This window comes from Schistocerca americana, chromosome 1 (genome assembly GCF_021461395.2).
Source record: "Schistocerca americana isolate TAMUIC-IGC-003095 chromosome 1, iqSchAmer2.1, whole genome shotgun sequence".
Taxonomy (NCBI): domain Eukaryota; kingdom Metazoa; phylum Arthropoda; class Insecta; order Orthoptera; family Acrididae; genus Schistocerca; species Schistocerca americana.
The window spans coordinates 1,135,306,214-1,135,323,998 of record NC_060119.1 but is presented as its reverse complement, the minus strand read 5'-3'; the positions used below and the strand labels follow the sequence as shown (position 1 = coordinate 1,135,323,998).

The following is a 17,785-nucleotide window of genomic DNA, read 5'->3' as shown; positions in this document are numbered from 1 at the left end:
TATTTTAGAGTTACCCATAATGCTAGAGGGCATATCATTTATGTAAATAAGGAACACTGATCCCTGGGGCACCCCCCACTTCACAGTACCCCACTGAGACCCCACATCACAGCCATTATCAACATTATGACTAATGACCTTTTGGTGCCTGTTGCTAAAGTGAGGTGAACCAATTGTGAGCTACTCCCCGTATCCCATAATGCTCCAAGTTCTGGAGCAATATTTTGCGATCAACACAATCAAATGCCTTAGTTTTATCAAAAAATGTACCAAGCATTTGAAACTTTTTGTTAAGCTCATCCAGTACCTCACAGAGAAAAGAGAATATAGCATTTTCAGTTGAAAATTGTGTGATATGAAATGATCAATTATCCTTAAATACACAGCCTTTTCAATAACATTTGCAAACACTGATGGCATTGAAATATGTCTAAAATTACCTACTTTATCCCTTTCTCCCTTTTTTATAAAATGGCTTTACTACTGTGTTCTGCTAAACACTCCATTATAACCATGAGAGTCCTTAGTCATCAGTGATTTAATTATTGACTCAATCTTCCTGTTGTCTGTATCACAGAGGAGTATTTCAGACATCAATATCGGAAAGGCATTCGCCAAGAAAGTTATATGTTTTCCTATAGAAACTAAATTTTTATTAGTGGCCATTAACAGTCTAACAGCAGCTGTAGGGCCATCCATCTCACCCTCTCTGTAATCAGATGACTTCTGCATTTCGTACTGCTCCACCAGTACTGTTGTTGCTGAGCAGCGCCTACAGGGAGCTATCCACAAGGCGCAGTCATGGGTTCTTGCCCACAGCTTCCAGTTTTTGGCCACTAAGTTGTGTGTCATGCACTTCTGTGAGCATCGTACCATTCATCCAGAACCAGAACTTTACATTCATGATGATCCACTCACTGTCGTGGGGACATACTGATTCTTAGGACTGGTTTTCAACGCCCAATTGACTTGGCTACCTCACCTTCGTCAGCTTAAGTGGAAGTACTGGCAGCACTTCAATGCCCTCTGCCGCGTGAGCAACACCAACTGGGGTGCATATCACTCTATGTCGCTGTAGCTCTACAAAGCCCTTGTTCAACCCCACCTTGACTATGGGAGTGTGGTTTATGGTTCGCCGGCACCCTCAGAGTTGCGTGTACTCAACCCAGTGCACCACTGTGGTGTTCGCCTAGCGACGGGAGCTTTTAGAATGAGTACGGTGACCAGTGTCACGGTGGAGGCTGGTGTTCCTCCATTGAAGGTTAGGCATGCACAACTGCTCGCCAGTTACGTTACACACATTCGTAGTTCTCCTGAACATCCGAATTACTGTCTCCTTTTTCCACCTGCAGCAATTCATCTCACGCATTGGCAGCCCAGGTGAGGACTAACGATTGCGGTTCGCGTGCAATCCCTTCTGTCTGAACTGGAGTCCTTCCCTTTACCACTTGCCGTCCATGTCCGTCCGCATACACCTCCATGGTGTACACCTAGGCTCCACATTCGTCTGAACCTTTCGCATGACCCTAAGGACTCAGTTACTCCTGCTGCTCTCTGCTGTCACTTCCTCTCAATTCTTGACGTGTTCCGTTTACCGACGGCTCAATGGCTGATGGTCATGTTGGCTTCGCCTACGTCAACAGAGGCAATTTTAAACAGCATTCCTTGCCTGATGGCTGCAGTGTATTCACTGCAGAGCTGGTGGCCATCTCTCGTGCACTTCAGTATATCCGTTCGTGCCCCGGGGAATCGTTTCTTCTGTGTACTAGCTCCTTGAGCAGCCTACAAGCTATCCACCTGTGCTACCCACACCGTCCTTTGGTAGCGTCCATCCAGGAGTCCACCTATGCCCTGGACCAGTCCTGTCGTTCAGTGGTGTTTGTGTGGACCCCAGGACACTTCGGCATCCCGGGGAACAAACTTCCCAATAGGCAGGCCAAACAGGCTACGCGGAAACCGCTTCTGGAGATGAGCATCTCTGAACCTGAACTGCGTTCTGACTTACGCCATAGGGTTTTTCAGCATTGGGAGGCAGAATGGCATAACAGTACACATAACAAACTGCGTGTCATTAAGGAGACTTTGAATGCGTGGAATTCTTCCATGTGGGCCTCTCACAGGGAATCAGTTGTCCTCTGCCGGCTCCACACTGGCCACATTTGGGCGACCCCAGTTACCTCCTGTGCCATGAAGAACCGGCTGATTGTTGGTGTGGTGCCCAATTGACAGTGGCCCACTTGACTGTCGCTTGTTGGTGTGGTGCCCAATTGACAGTGGCCCACTTGACTGTCCAGCGACAAAATCTTGGGTTACCGGACTTGTTGCCATTAATTTTATATGACAATGCCTCATCAGCTGATATAATTTTACGTTTTATTCATGAGAGTGGGTCTTTATCATTTGATCTAAGTTTTAGCGGATGTCCTTTGACCCTCTGTGTCCTCCACACTAGTGCTTCTAGGTTGGAAGTTTTAATGTGTTGCAGTGGCTGGCTTCTCCTTTTTTATCTTATGTTTGTTGCCCTTCGTCGTTCTTGTGATTTTTCCTTTCATTCTGTTTTGAGTTGTCAGTCTCGTTTTTTTTTTGGGGGGGGGGGGGGGGGCATTGTTTTATTTGGAACAAGGAACTGATGACCTCGTAGTTTGGTCCCTTTCCCCCTCTTTTAATCCAACCAACCAACCAAAGCAGATGGGTGGTAGCGCAAACTCTGGATGAGCCAAGAAAACTGGAGTGCTGCGTAATTGGATTAGGTGTGCATAGTGGATCAGAGACTATTATCTAGATAACTGAATGTGTGCACACGAGGTGTCCCCCCCCCTCCCCCTTAGATTAGGCAAGTCTCCATCCAAACCACATAGCAATAGTTGTAGAAGACGCAGAAGTGTTGCTGTAAGATACAAAGAAAGGCACCCAAAGGAGATAGCATTAATTGCTGGTGGTTAACTGTCAAAGTTTTCACAACAAAGTGACAGAGTTTGAAGCACGACTAAGAAGCAGTGAAGCATACAACACTAGATACAGAATGCTGGTTAAAACCCAAAATTGTCAGTATAGATTTTTAAGGAAATTTAAGTATATATGAAAAGGATATTGCCACAGTAGACAAGAAACTCCTAAGATAGAAATCGTTGAATGCGAGATTTATTGCAAAACTCAGTATCTGGGGTGGGCATACAATTATAACGGGATTCATTTACTGACCACCATTCACCCCAAAAACTTTAGAGAAAACTTTAAGTTTGCTAGTATGTGAGTTCCCCAATTGTGCAGCAATCTTCAGAGGAGATTTTAATCACCCAACAACCTACTGGAATAATTACAGTTTTGTTAGTAGTGAATCCTGCAAAACATAACTAAATGCATTCTCTGGAAACTACATACAACAGATAGTTCAGAATACTACATATGATAGAAATATATTTGATCTAATAACAACAGGCTTGACCACTTTGAGGATGTCCACATTGACACTGGTATCAGTGACCATGAGGCAGTTGCAACATTGATTACCAAGCAACAAAGAGCAACTAAAAGAAGAAGAAAGATTTATACATTCAGTATGAACTTTTAGCTCAGAACAGCATCATGTAGAGGAACTAGGGCTCACATTCAAGAGATATGTACATAGTACAATAGTTAATGGTGAGGGGCCCACCACAGTATACAGCAGTCACTGCAAAGAAACCTGAAGAAACAGAGACCACTGCATATCCATAAAAATGTTTGTAACTTTAGCCGCTACATGTATGGTGGTGCTAGTGGCTTCCATGAGACACATGAACACACTGACTAGCAGTATGGCCCTGCGCAGCAGGGCAGTTGAAGGGTTATTGTCCACTGCTTCCTGGTATGAAGTGGTTTTCTTCGCCATGGGCTTCCATTGTTACTAGTTGGAACTTTTTACCTTTTCTGGTTTTCTTAGTTTGCTCTTTTCATGGACATAACTGCACTTCTAACGTATCCGTTTTTTGACTGGTCGGTTTGAGCTATGATGCCCTGCTTCTTGTGGGTAACTATTTTATTTTGAGACCAGTAAGTCTCCCTCCTTCCCACATCAGGGCTTTAATGTTTTACTGATGTGAGAGTATTCTGTACTGCTTGTCACAGAGTACATATTATTAAGATAGGCAACTGTTTTTTTATCATAATGTCAATTGCACATTTCCAGTCTTATAAATGTACACCTGTAGGTGCAATTTGACATCATGAAACCAATTGTGTTCCTGTAAAACTTCGTGTACAGCTGAAAACAGGTTATTTCAGAAACATGGACAACTTCAGCAGCAGCTGCCCTCAACAGAAAACTATCTGTACTGCATAGTAGGTGTAAAAGCGCCCGTGCAGGGATAATAAATCGACAGACAGAGAGAGAGAGAGAGAGAGAGAGAGAGAGAGAGAGAGAGAGAGAGAGAGAGAATAACAGGTCTCTGCAAGGGGAGTAGTCATGGGTGCCAACCCAGAAAACACGAAGACAGTCTCCAACCACAACCCTCCTGCCCCTGCCTCGAGGAGTAGAGCAAAAGCTTAAAACTGAAAATAAAAACCACTCTCACGTAGAAAACTGAGGACCAATTCAACCATCTGTGAATCGTCTGCTAATATTAAAGACTAGGAACGTGGAAGGCTACATTTAGTATGAAGGGCCAAAAGAAGGGGACATTCCACCAATATAGGGGATACCATCAGTCTGGCTCTGCAGTCACACTGTGGGGCTGGCTCCTTACGCGAGAGAAAACAGTGGGTAAGCCTAGTATAACTGATGCGTAGCTGGCATAAGACGGTGGACTCCTTCCAAGAGGAGCAGAAGGAAAAGTGTCGAACTGCAGTAGCCTCCTTGATAGCGTGAAGTTTGTTACTTAGAGCAGAAGTGCACCAGAGGTCATTCCACTTTTGGGCAAAGAGAGACTTGATGTGTATCTGCATATCTGCACCTGGACTCGTGAAAGGGAACGGCGGGCAAGTATCTGCCCCTCTACGCAAGTGGTCAGCCAGTTCATTCATTGGTACATCCAAATGACTTGGGTCCCAGAGAAAGACAATGGAGCAGGTGGCACAGCCAAGGGGAGAGAGGAGGTCATGGATAGCAGAGACAAAAGGGTAACACAAGTAGCATCCATCTGTAGCATGTAGTCTGTGCATATTAAAACGCTGTGGACAGAGGCCTGAGTAACAAAATGGAGGGCGCTGTTAAGGTAACTTGGCAATGAATGGCTGGAAAAACAGTAAGAATTTTCATAAAGTTTATGAGGGTCTAACTACATAATGTGAACTCTGAATACAAAGAAATTTTAGGACAATGAAAGTGTTTTAAGGATGAAGATTTTGGTATAAGAATAATCAGAATAGCTTTGATATAAACTTTTAACATTTATGTCGGTCAGTAATTTAAAATTTTTCCTGCCAGTCTATGTTTGAAGTCTATAGACTTATTAAGTATTTTTCTTAGATGCTTAAAACTTTGTGCACACTTTTATGACATTGTTATCTAAAAAAGACTACAATCAAATGATTTCAATCAATAGTTTTATACTATAAATACCTAAATTAGACAATCAAAATGAAGCTAATTTTTTATAATTAATAAGTGTATATTTTTCCTCTTGGTGATACTAAGCTGGTGTATGCAGTCTACTTTTCTCCAAATGGTAACCTGAAATACCACAAAAAATTTCAGACCTCTAGCTCAAATAGTTTTATTTATTTATTTTCATAAAATAAACATGTCAGGAAATTTGATTCTTGGGAAATTCAGTTTAAAGGTACATTTAATCTGTTACTCACCTCTGTTGTTCTTAAAACCCTCCAGTTGCCTAATGTTCTTGGTTTGTGTGTTCCTCATCTTCTCTCTTGCTTTTATTGCTCCTCTTTGCTATTTTGGCCTCTTTAGTTGCCTCAAGAACCCATTTTTCGCCTTCGGCCACTCTCAAGGAATAAATTGCCATCAGTGCTTGTCTCATATTGAAACCAAGATGTAGTCCCGACAATTCTAAAACATCACATCTGCTAACTGCCCCATCATTAAAGCAAATAACTGCATCTAATACACCTAAACTCATGGTATTGAAACCAACAAAAACAGTTTAAGGCAGATGTTCCTGTATCACATGGTTGAAACATTCATTAACATTTTGTGTCTTTCCATGTAAGCACCGTGACATTAGTTTTATTTCACTTAGGTCCCTGTACATGGACTTAATTGCTTCCAATACCTCAAATGGCAGGGAGTGATGGCGTGCATAAGTCTCACCATTTGCTATTGCTTTTTTGTATCTACACCATGTGTCAATACCAACGTCGCAGAGAGCATGCTCTGAGTGGCCATCCGTAGAAGCTTTATGGAAAAAGGTAGCCCATACTGCTTTCTTTGTGGCCTCAATATTGCCTAGATTCCTTCTTATGGCGAAACCATAATAGAGCTGCAGTTTGTCCACCTCTTGCTTAGTAAGACGAACCCGACCACCAATTGGTTTGCCATCACTGAGCTTTTTCCCCTTCGTATCTTTCATTAGCTTACGTAAACGTGTGCTCATCCTCTGTTGGACATGACCAACACATTGTAACTTTCAATTTTTACAGTTCTTCCATAAGGCATATTTTCCAACACAATTGCAAACCCTTTGGAGTCCAAGGCTGCATACCGACATATATTTAAATTTGCTTTTAAAGATGTTCCTGATGTCCGAATTGATTCATGTAACTGCCATTTTGTTCATAAAACTCTAAATATTGATTTAAGACAAAAAAAATCAAATTTTTGAAGCAGATTCACTAGCAAGTGACCTTAATGGCTAGCAGAGCAGCTCTGCTGTGAACAGACTACATGATCCTGGCAGTAAATGGTGTTCCATGCCAGTAGGAGATGTAAAAGCTATCCTGTCATATCTATTGTTTTAGAACAATTGATGTAGAAGATGGTAGCATCAAGGATGGAACATACAAGATGCCAGAATGCCCTAATGTGTGGTGGAGGCACCATCCAAGAGGGGTGTGTGGGAAGAAATACACTGGGCACTTTCCGGTGAGTGCAGATGGGGATCCCCAGAGAGGGAAGTGAGATGCAGCCCAAGCAGCAGTGCCACCCAAGGGTGGGTATCAGGAGGGAGACTTCCCTCGTTTGCAAAGAGGGTGGGGTACACAGGATGGTCAGTGAATCATTGAACAGCAATTGCATAAGAAACCAGAAGTTGGCTCCATCCTATTAGTAGAGGGGGAAACCCTTCGTCTGTGAAGAGAGTGTCGATGGGTCTAGTGCAAAATGCACCTATAGCCAGACACACCCCATAATTATGAACAGGGTCAAGTAGTTTCAGAGTGGAAGGAGCCACAAATCCATAAGCCTGACAACCATAATGTAGCCTGGATGAAACCAGACTGCGGTAAAGATGGAAAGGAGTGGTATGGTAAGGGGGTGGGGGGCTCAGTATTTTAAATTTTAAGGAGAATGTACACTTGTTTGGCCAACTATTTGACATGAAATTAACCTGGTTCTCACACCTGAAAGACCTATGAACAGAGAACACCAAATCACTGAACATTTTGAAATGCCTCAGCAGAAGGGCATGGGGAGCTGACAGTTTCTGCCTGCTGCTGTTTTATAGGTTATTTGTAGATCACAATTGGATTGTGGCGTTGTGGTTTATGGATCAGCATATTCTTCCTACCTCAAGATGTTAGACACTGTCCACCAAGAGGGCATTCGGATATCATCTGGAGCCTATGGATGGCTCGACAGGCCCTGAAAATTTTCACATTGCATCAGTCATTAACGTTTAGTGTGGCTGTCTGCCCAACTTTGAGCAGCTCAGTCCCATGTGACAAAGCCATTTGGTATATATGCCACTGACTGTCTCACAGATGTAGATATTTCTGATCCCCAAATACGAAGCCAGGAGTGGAACAAATTGCTGCCTTACCTTTTCAGAGAACCAAAGTGACTTTAAAATAGACGCAATACAGGAAAATTCATACTGAACATTATATTTTTACAAATCTCTTTTCCTAAATTTTGAGTACATACCACAGTTGTAACATTGTATGTACGGGTGGTTCCCAGCAAGGCAGTGCACTCAGTTGGTCAGCTGTCTTCCGTGATAGGGTTTTCCAAGTACTCCTGATGCACTTTACAAATTATGATGCAGAGTTATATAGCATTATGACAGCATTGGAGTGGATTAAAAAGGTACACAGTATGAAGTTTCTCTTATATTCCGACTCGTTCAGTGCACTACAGGTGGTCCACCATATGTATCAAGTAGACCAGTTGATTCAGACCATTCATGACATCTTATAGTGGATCCAACACCGAAGCAAGGGTCTGGTCTTTTGCTGGGTTCCTGGATACAGGGAAATGCCACCACAAAGGAGTCAGAGAAGCATGGAGGGACGGTGGTATGTCAATATGCCGGTCCCACACATGTTGTCCTCTCATTATCTAACAGAATAAACATGCATCAGTGGAAAACTGAATGGTTGGAAGTGGTGAACAACAAACTGTGGTGGCTCAAATTGACCACCCATGTGTGGCATGCGTGCTGCACCGATGGAAGGAAGTGCTGCTCATCAGACTGCACGTACGACTTTACCCATTAACAAAGTTTACACCTCCAGTGGGAGGATCCACCACTCTGAAGTTTGTGGTGCACCGCTGTTGGTTAGCATGTTTTGACTATGTATGTTTTATATCTGACAGAGGGACAACCCTCAGTTTGCCTGGAGATCTGTCCACCTTGCTCACTGACACCTACACCAGTGTAACACCAGTTTTGAAATTTTGTGAACTGTTGGGTGTCATCCTTTGGTCAGCATGCTCTGAACAGATACCCCTCCCCAAGTGAATGCCATGTTGGCAGTTCATAAGGCCACAAGTGACCATGCCATCGAGTGCCCAATATCCAACATCATCATCATCTTCTTCTTCTTTAGGATTGTAATGCTGCAATCATAAGCTTCCCCATGCATGTACCCAATACTGGTTTCCAGTCACACCCTTGGTAAATCCTAGAATGTGAAAGGCATCTGAAACCACTCAAGTTATTTACCAATTGATATGCCAAGAGAAAAAGTGAAGCTTTTAATGACACATTTCACCCTTCTGGGACATTGCCAAAAAATTTTAATATACTGCAAAATTTGCATTCATCAAGTCTGTAGGGACCATTGTATGTAAAAAGGGTAGTAGGAAAGTTTTGCAATACAACGCAACAGTAAGTTGCAGGAGATTGTTTGTTCCTGTATTCTGAGAATACTTCATATTTGCATTGTAGCTGCGGTGCCATATCTGTGGATGCAGTCTTTCACTAGGAAGTTAGTTTGAAGTGTTTGCTATGGCACCTTGGTCATGATTGGGGCAGTTTTGCGGTACAACTTCGGACATGGTTTAAATGTAGACCAGAGCTTTGAAGAAATGGCTCTTGCACTTGGTGATGTATGTCCACATTGTACAACTATATTCAAGTGGTACAGAGAATTCCAAAGAGGAAATTTCATACTGGAGGACACTGAGAGGGCGAGAAGGCCATGTTCATCAGTTATGGAGGAAAACAGTGATGCTGTGAGGAAAATACTAGACAAAGACAGGTGAGTGACCTATAAGCAGATAGAGGATACCCTAGGGCTAAATGCACCAGCAATTCGTTTGATTCTGCTTGATTATTTGCAAGTAAAGAAACTTTGTCATTTCTGGGTGCCGCGTAGACTCAAAGGAGAGCAGATGACACGACTTGGTGCAGGGATATGTTAAAGAAGTTTTGTAAGGGACAGTCTCAGTAGGTGAATAAAATTGTGACAGGTGATGAGACTTGGCTGTACTATTATGGCGTGCCTTAGAGTCAAAACAAAGTTTGGGCCTTTGAAGCTGACGACACATTCTTAGCTGTCAGAAAATCCCGATCAGTAAAGAAGAAATTGATAGCTATTTTTTTCAAATTCATTGGAATTGTGGAGCTTGTTGTTTTGAACATAGAGAAGACAGTAGCAGCTAAGTGGTACACTGAACTGTGCCTCCCAGTAGTCATCCAGTTTGTGAAGAACTTGTGAGCGAAGTCAAGAATGGATGCTTGCTTTTTCCACCACGATAATGCGGCTGCTCACCGCACCAAAGCATGCACCAAATATTTGCTGCGTACAGGACTGAAACGTCTTGAGCACCCTCCTTATAGTCCAGGTTTCTCCTTTTCAAGTGATGAGGACCTCGTGAGGGCTTGTGACAACAGGAGTGCCTTACTCCCTACAGAAAGTTGGGAGAACTGGTTTAGGGACTGGTTTCAGAGAGCGAGGTGTATTCAATGTGGTGGAAATTCCTTAAAAAAAAATGAAATGAATGCCCCTGTACTGTAAAACTTTCCTAGTACCCTTTTTACCTTACGCACACCAGAGACAGTTGTAAAAGGGCAGTTCCACATGTAACAGAATGACAGTGATGACGGAGCTCAACCCCATAGAAGCAGCAGTGTGTTTGATTTCCTGGAGGAGCCCTTTGGGGACCGCATTGTGACTCTTGGGGTACCCAGAGGCCACTGGCAGGGGCCTCAATTGGCCACCATATTCTCCAGATCTGAACACAAGCAACTCCTTTTTGTGGGGCTGTATTAAAGGCAAGGTGTACAGCAATAACCGAAAAACCATTACTGAGTTGAAAACAGCCATTCAGGAGGTCATTGACAGCATCGATGTTCCGACATTTCAGTGGGTCTTGCAGAATTTCACTATCTGTCTGCGCCACATCATCGCCAATGATGGCAGGCATATCAAACATTTCATAACTTAAATCTGAATATCTGTAATGAAATTTACAGGTTGAATAAACAGTGTGCTTGCTGTAGGTTGTTCAATAATTGTCACCCTGTATATGCCTATACAATGCTGCAATGCATTGCTTTTAGAAATGAGTTTTCACAGGTAACTAGAAGCTGAAATTTTAAGACAAGTTATAAAGTCACTTGTTCAGTTCCAGCAGTTCTTGACATAAGAAGGGAGCATCAATTAAAAAATATTAATGTTTGAGCTAATAGAACTGGTGCTCATGTTGTCATGGAACAGCCCAAATGCAGTGTTGACACCACATTTACAGGTTTTGAAACCAAGTAGCACAATCTGCACGCTAAGCAGTAACTCATTATAGTCAGATTTAAAAGTTCATATACAAAAGAGGACCATACACTTCCAGTACCTAGGAGTAGTACTTTCTACCTAAAGTAGTCCTGTTGCCAGTTCTACGAATTGTGCCTCCTGATAGTAAGTACTGGCCAGCCCTTCTGTCTCTCTGTGGCTTCAACAACTGTACATAAGATTATTTCATGATCTGCTAAATTAGCCCACATTGCTTGGTGTCTTGTCTTCTTGTACAGAACTGTGTGTCATATACCAGAGTTAAAGATTAACAGTGCGAAATTTCATATCGTTTTTATTCCATCCTAGATTTTCCAATGTTGAAGTAGAATTTGTACTGAATGATAAAACTAGATCAATAACCAAATAAAAACAAAAGATTCAACAGCCTTTTGACAAAACAGAGGATCCGCTCCTTTCTTGTTTGATGTTCAGAAATCAGTAGGTTTCTGTGTCAGAATCAATACATTATAGAATTCCCGAACAATGTAATTAATAATTCCAGAAAATTTCAGGCAAACTGCCAGTTGTTCGCAACTTGCTGTCATGATATTTAGCAGTATTTGAGTATTGCCCTAAATATGTCCAGAAGACTCTGCTCTGAAATATCGTGGCAATAAGTTGAAGACATCCAGCAGTTTGCCCAAAATTTTATGAAACAGTCTGTACACCAGGAAAGTTTCAAATCTTACACGTAATTACTTATGCCCAGTGTGCTTTCAAAGGCCGGCCGAAGTGGCCGTGCGGTTAAAGGCGCTGCAGTCTGGAACCGCAAGACCGCTACGGTCGCAGGTTCGAATCCTGCCTCGGGCATGGATGTTTGTGATGTCCTTAGGTTAGTTAGGTTTAACTAGTTCTAAGTTCTAGGGGACTAATGACCTCAGCAGTTGAGTCCCATAGTGCTCAGAGCCATTTGCTTTCAAAGTGAATGTTGTTAATATTTTATTTCAGTTTCCAAACCTGCACCTGAATGGGAAGGCACAGCAGTGATAAATGGAGAATTTAAAGCATTAAAACTTTCTGACTTTAAGGGGAAGTACCTTGTATTTTTCTTTTACCCATTAGACTTGTAAGTACAACAAAATTTTATTTTGAATTGTATGTAGAAGGTAAGGAATAACCATTCAGTGACACAATTTTGTCTTTGCAGTACATTTGTATGTCCTACAGAGATCTTAGCATTCAATGATAATATTGAGGAGTTTCGAAAATTAAATGCAGAGGTTGTAGCCTGCTCGGTGGATTCCCCATACACACATCTTGCTTGGATGAACCTTCCGAGAAAAGAAGGTGGTTTAGGAAAACTGAAAATACCGTTACTGTCAGATTTGACTCACAAGATTGCGAGAGACTATGGCGTGTATCTGGAAGATTTAGGACATGCTTTAAGGTACTATTTTATTTTGTACACTATAGTTTTGATCTAGTGTAAATGTGCATGTTTAGTTAAGTAATCATGAATGAAGATCAATGAAGTATGTCAGTAGCATAAGACTGTAATCAGTTGAATATATGTAGGTTAATATGTTATTTGGGTTCAACAGTCTCTTTTCTCTCTCTGTAACAAAGATGAATAACTGAAATGAAACCTAAAGTATGAGAGCAGATGAGGGGAAATAATCAATCATTTGGGGAGTCATAGTCAATAACAACACTGATCACTTGTGCTAGAACTGACTAAATTTGGATGATAATGTTCGTAATGGGGGGAAATGTACTACAGTAGCGCAGAAGGTAGCAGACGTTGTTAATAGAAATGAAGAGCAATAAAATAACCAGTTGCAGAAATTACAGAAAAATGGAGATTAAACTGTATCATCAGTAATTGGCAGAAGCCAGTTCTCTGTCTGAGACCTAACATCCCTCTTAAGGTCTGAGCTGTTATTGTTAGAAAGATATTTTCAGATGTTTTGGATGTAGGGGCACCTACCCATTATCATACATGTGTAGGTGGCTTGATAATTGTTGTCAGTGTGTTGTTATAGTTTCAGTGGATTAAATTGACATTGTTATTAGGGATGAGGCATATAGAATGTAGAAAGTACAAGCTCTCACAAGGATGTTGGATAGATGGTGGACATATCAAGTGTGCAATGTGATCTTGTGCTTTGTCTCATTTATGGAATTTTGTGTGGGATGGAATGAGCAACAAGGAGCATGCTGACATGTGCTGGGAAACAGTGGTGAGGATTATTTATTTTGTCCATAGGACAATGGCATATGGAGGACTATACACATGTTCTTGTCGATATTTAGTCATGGTTTGTGTTGTCGTAAAGCTTCCTTTCATCTTTATACAGATTTTTTTTAAATTCGTGTTTTGTTTAAATTTCATAAGTTGTAAGTATTCAAATTCCGTATGAGGAGTTCTGCTCCAATATTAACTGAAAGTTGGGAATATTTTTTAACTCTTTTACTCCTTCTTATTTTAAGGGGCCTGTTCATTATTGATCCTAAAGGAATTCTCAGGCAAATAACGATGAATGATCTCCCAGTGGGACGAAGTGTAGAGGAAGCCCTTAGACTGGTTCAAGCATTCCAGTATACAGACAAACATGGAGAGGTTTGTCCAGCTGGCTGGAAACCTGGAGGAGACACGGTAACGTTACTCCTCTACTGTTGCATAAGCTTGTTATTTGTGAAGCTTTGAAGTTATTTTTTTTTTATTCCTCTGTTGCAGATTGTGCCAGATCCTGTACAAAAGGCAAAGTTCTTTAACAAACAGTATAAGACTGACTTTTAAATACAGCTAAAAGGTTCCATTGAAGGATTCATAAGTTGGTTGGAACTGTTAGATTTAAGATAACATAATTGAGATAAAGGGATAAGATAAATGCCTTCACTATCTTATCTTTTGACAAGTTAAATATTTCACATAATTGGAAATTTTGTAATTCGGAATCTTATTCCAATAAATAACATCACATGACATGACAAGACTGAGTGACAATTTGGTTTCTCTCTTAAGAATTTTTAATATTGATTTTGGCTACTGCTTATGGCTTTGCCATAACAGTAATGAGACACTGCAGTTATACATAGCCTGATTTCTTTATTATCAAGGGGGTGGGAAAAATGAACAGATGCAACAAACAAATTTGGATATGAAATTTAAGTGTGGAGATTAGTAACTGGTTAGTTTTGTTTTTCTAGTATTGTTTATTAAATGTTCCATATTTTATATTAGTTAATTTTTCCACCTAGTGGATTGACATAGATATGGTATTATACCAGATGACTAAGTTAAAAAGGTGCTGTGCAGTTTTTATTTGTACTCTTTATGTATTACATACAAACAAGTTGTGTGTATACTTGTGTATATGTGAAATATTGTTCATTTTCATTATCTGTACATTGTAATCATGACATTACTGACTTGCTGCAAAGAAAAGTCCTCATTCAATCATCTCAATTTCCCTCCAAAAATAAATAAAAGAATTAAGAGTTCCTTGTGTGTGTGTGTCTCTGTGTTCATAATTCCTCAATGCAGAATAAGTTGTTATTGTTTCTTTTGCAGAAAATATAAATGTTAAAAAAACAGATGTGACCTTTTTTTTTATCATGTCACACTAGACTGAGGCAGTATTTATTATATTTACTGTCAGTACTGGAATATGGTACCACTTATTAAGGTGGCAAATGTTACATTACCAGAACTTACTTTAGAATAAGATTACTTCATAATGTTAAAATTCTAGAGCCGGATTCTCCATAACTTAGTGTCAATCATAAGTCAAAGAAATATTTTCACTCTGTTACGTGTGTGTGATTCCAGTGGTATACATACCAAGAGTACTGTCAAGTATGAGAACATTTTAGTCTATTACTACTCTGCGTCAGCTTTGGCTTGAATGTTTAGTAAACTGAGTATTATCCTAGATGGTTTCTTTACTAGTAAATCCATTGTCTTATTGTTCAGCTTATTATGAGCCTGCAGTTTTTAAAAAATGGACAGGTGAATTCAAGTCAAGAAACAGAATTTTACTCGAGTTATTCATGCATTTATCGTTATGTAAAGTGATTTTATTCTCTAACAGTATAGAATGGTGTGCTTGTTGTGCAGATATTCACTATCCCATTTCATCAAGTAAAAAATAGTTGTTTCTCATTTCTCAAACTGTGGAAAGTGTTAGTTACAAAGTATGGTCTGCATTGCGGAGAAGAATACTGTCTTATAATATTTTGATATTAGGGGAATTGTATTTAATGGAGCATACAATTTTCCAGTGATAACTATGTGACCAACGTAGGTGCTCGAAAGTAGGAATCTATTTTCTCTTTAGGGAGAATGAAGAAATTCCTTTATAATGAGGTAGGAACCTGAATAAATCTGCTGAGTTTTTTGAAATGTGTTGAAACTGTGGTAAAAGAAATGAGTTACCGTGTCTTCTTTTCTTCTTTTTGTTCTAAAAAGATCATACTGTACTCAGATTGAAACTATCTGTTATTTGATGTAGTTTGTCATGTGGTGCTATAGTATTGCCACATTGGCTATCATCTGGGCCTCCGTTAATCCTTTCGGGATGGAGTGCGTTTCCCCAAAGTCAAGCAATTCGGCAGCGCTGTGCAGGTTCCATATCTTTTAGGTTTCTTTCATCGCTTATAAAATCTACAGTTTTTGACTTATCGGTGTAATTTTTTTTTTTTGTAAATGAAGCTTGAAACGTGCTCTTTACTGGCATACTATTTTCATTATTCTATATTGCACACTTTTTGACTTGGCAGCGGTGTTAAAATAGAAAAAATGATTTTTTTTTTTTTTTTTTTTTTTTTTTTGTTTTTAAAGTTGAGAGGTGTTGAATTAGACATACTAAAATTAGTTGTATCTTATTCTTTAAAGTTTTAGCTTCAAAACGACATATAAAATACAATTTTATCTCTTATGGGATGTCCGTGGGAAGAAAAATAAAAAGTCTATTTTGAGGGATGAAAAATTTGATTTATGTCAATAAACTACAAAATTTCATAAAATTTGCTTAAAACAAACTTTACAACTTTGACATATCGATTTTTTGATAGGCAACCATATTTTACAAGTCCTTTCGGTACTTTGCTACTTTGTGATACTTGCTTTGCACTCAGGCACATGAAGAGAAGGATTGGACGGATGAGTTTTGCAAAAAAAAAAAAAAAAAAAAAAAAAAAAAAAAAAAAAAAAAAAAAAAAAAAAAAAAAAAAAAAAAAGGGGGGGGGGTGTTTTCGCCCTCCTGGCATGGAGCGATCACTGTAAAAGACACAGTCACCCTGTTTTCTGGTGTCCATTCTTGGGATAGCATGGTACAGGCTGTCCATCCCGTGTAGGTCACCAAGCTCAGAGCGTGACCTCTTCCTCAATGGGGTTGGTTGAGCCCTGACATCGCCCACAAGCTCCTTGACGAGACTCTTCCAAAACTGCAGATGACTCTTTGGTGTCTCTCCTCTTTTCTTTGCTATGATGACATATAGCAAGTAAGCGTTGATGATCCTCACCTGAAAGTAGCCAGAACAATTACTCTTTTATCAAAATAAAAATTTACGAAATAGGCCAAGGCCTATTAGAAAAGTGAATATCGTACCTCGAATAACCAGAAGAAAATTTTCCTCCACCATTTGAGGGATTTTCTGGCAAAATGGTGCAAAGCACAGTAGTGATTGGCTCTGTTTACGGCTCCCATATTTGCCCTGTAGTCACAAATCATTGTTGGCTTCTGTCGCGACAATCGGGCCACGTATATGGGCCTCGCATCCCGAAAGGGTTAAGACTTGGATAACAGGGAACAGATGACTAACAGGTGTGGAATGTGTTTTCTTCACCATGGCCGTTGATAGTTACTTGAGTTTGCAAATGTGTGTGATGTCAGACTCCATACATAGACTGCACCACTTAAATACTGCAACTGAATTGACGCTTTGTTGTGGTGGACAACACAGCACTCCTAGTGGGGAAATAAATGCCTAAGTGTTGACATTAAACAGGTGTAGTTTGTCAAGCAGTGTAATGAGTTATGCAGCATTTACACTCGTAAGAATATCTTGGTATGGATATTTCTAAGCTGACTCATAAAGTTTCTTTTGAGTTTTACGTATCTGTGTGAATCTTAACCTAAATCTGTTCACATGGGTTAGATGAAGAACGACATACTGTTTTGCATGTGTAATCTGACAATGTTAATAAATATACCTTATATTATTCTAAAAGATTTCGGCAGATGGAGGTAGTGGCTGAATGGTCAAACTGATTTTTAATTTACTTAAGTTCATGGCTGATAACACTTTCAGGCTCCCACCCAGTTTCAGGTGTATTGGTTACTGCAGAAGCAAAAGTACATAGTTAAAGAATGATAAAGGTAATACAGAAAGGTACACGCTTGCCAGACACAAATCAAAGACAGCAAAAATGCTGTCTTTCAGAAGTGTTCCGCAGAAGAGTTTAAAGCTGAGGAAACAATTAGTCAGAAACTCAAAAGTCAGGGGAGATACACTGGGTCAGGAGTAGAGGCATGTTAACAATAGTGCCATTACAACAGTCTCTTTTATGTGATGTTTAAAGCTTTCCCGGCGTACTGATTGTTCCATAAAAACACGGGAGAACTGCCGGATATCAGTAACGTCCTGCCACGATATTTCAGACCATTCCATGAATTACGACGACACAAAAATTTTGGCCCATACATCAAACTTTTGGAGCTCGATTATCAAT

At 40.3% G+C, this 17,785-nt stretch overlaps 1 protein-coding gene across 1 annotated transcript in view; it reads left to right on the top strand.

The window, feature by feature from the left end:
- The window catches only part of LOC124619216 (peroxiredoxin-4), a 45,827-nt gene extending 31,273 nt beyond the window's left edge, over positions 1 to 14,554 (top strand). The window contains exons 2-5 of the mRNA XM_047145440.1: positions 12,058 to 12,175; positions 12,257 to 12,496; positions 13,540 to 13,705; positions 13,787 to 14,554. Of these exons, the coding sequence (XP_047001396.1) occupies positions 12,058 to 12,175; positions 12,257 to 12,496; positions 13,540 to 13,705; positions 13,787 to 13,849 (587 nt within the window). The 3' untranslated portion in view covers positions 13,850 to 14,554. The remainder of the gene's footprint in view (positions 1 to 12,057; positions 12,176 to 12,256; positions 12,497 to 13,539; positions 13,706 to 13,786) is intronic.
- Positions 14,555 to 17,785: the final 3,231 nt, after the last annotated feature.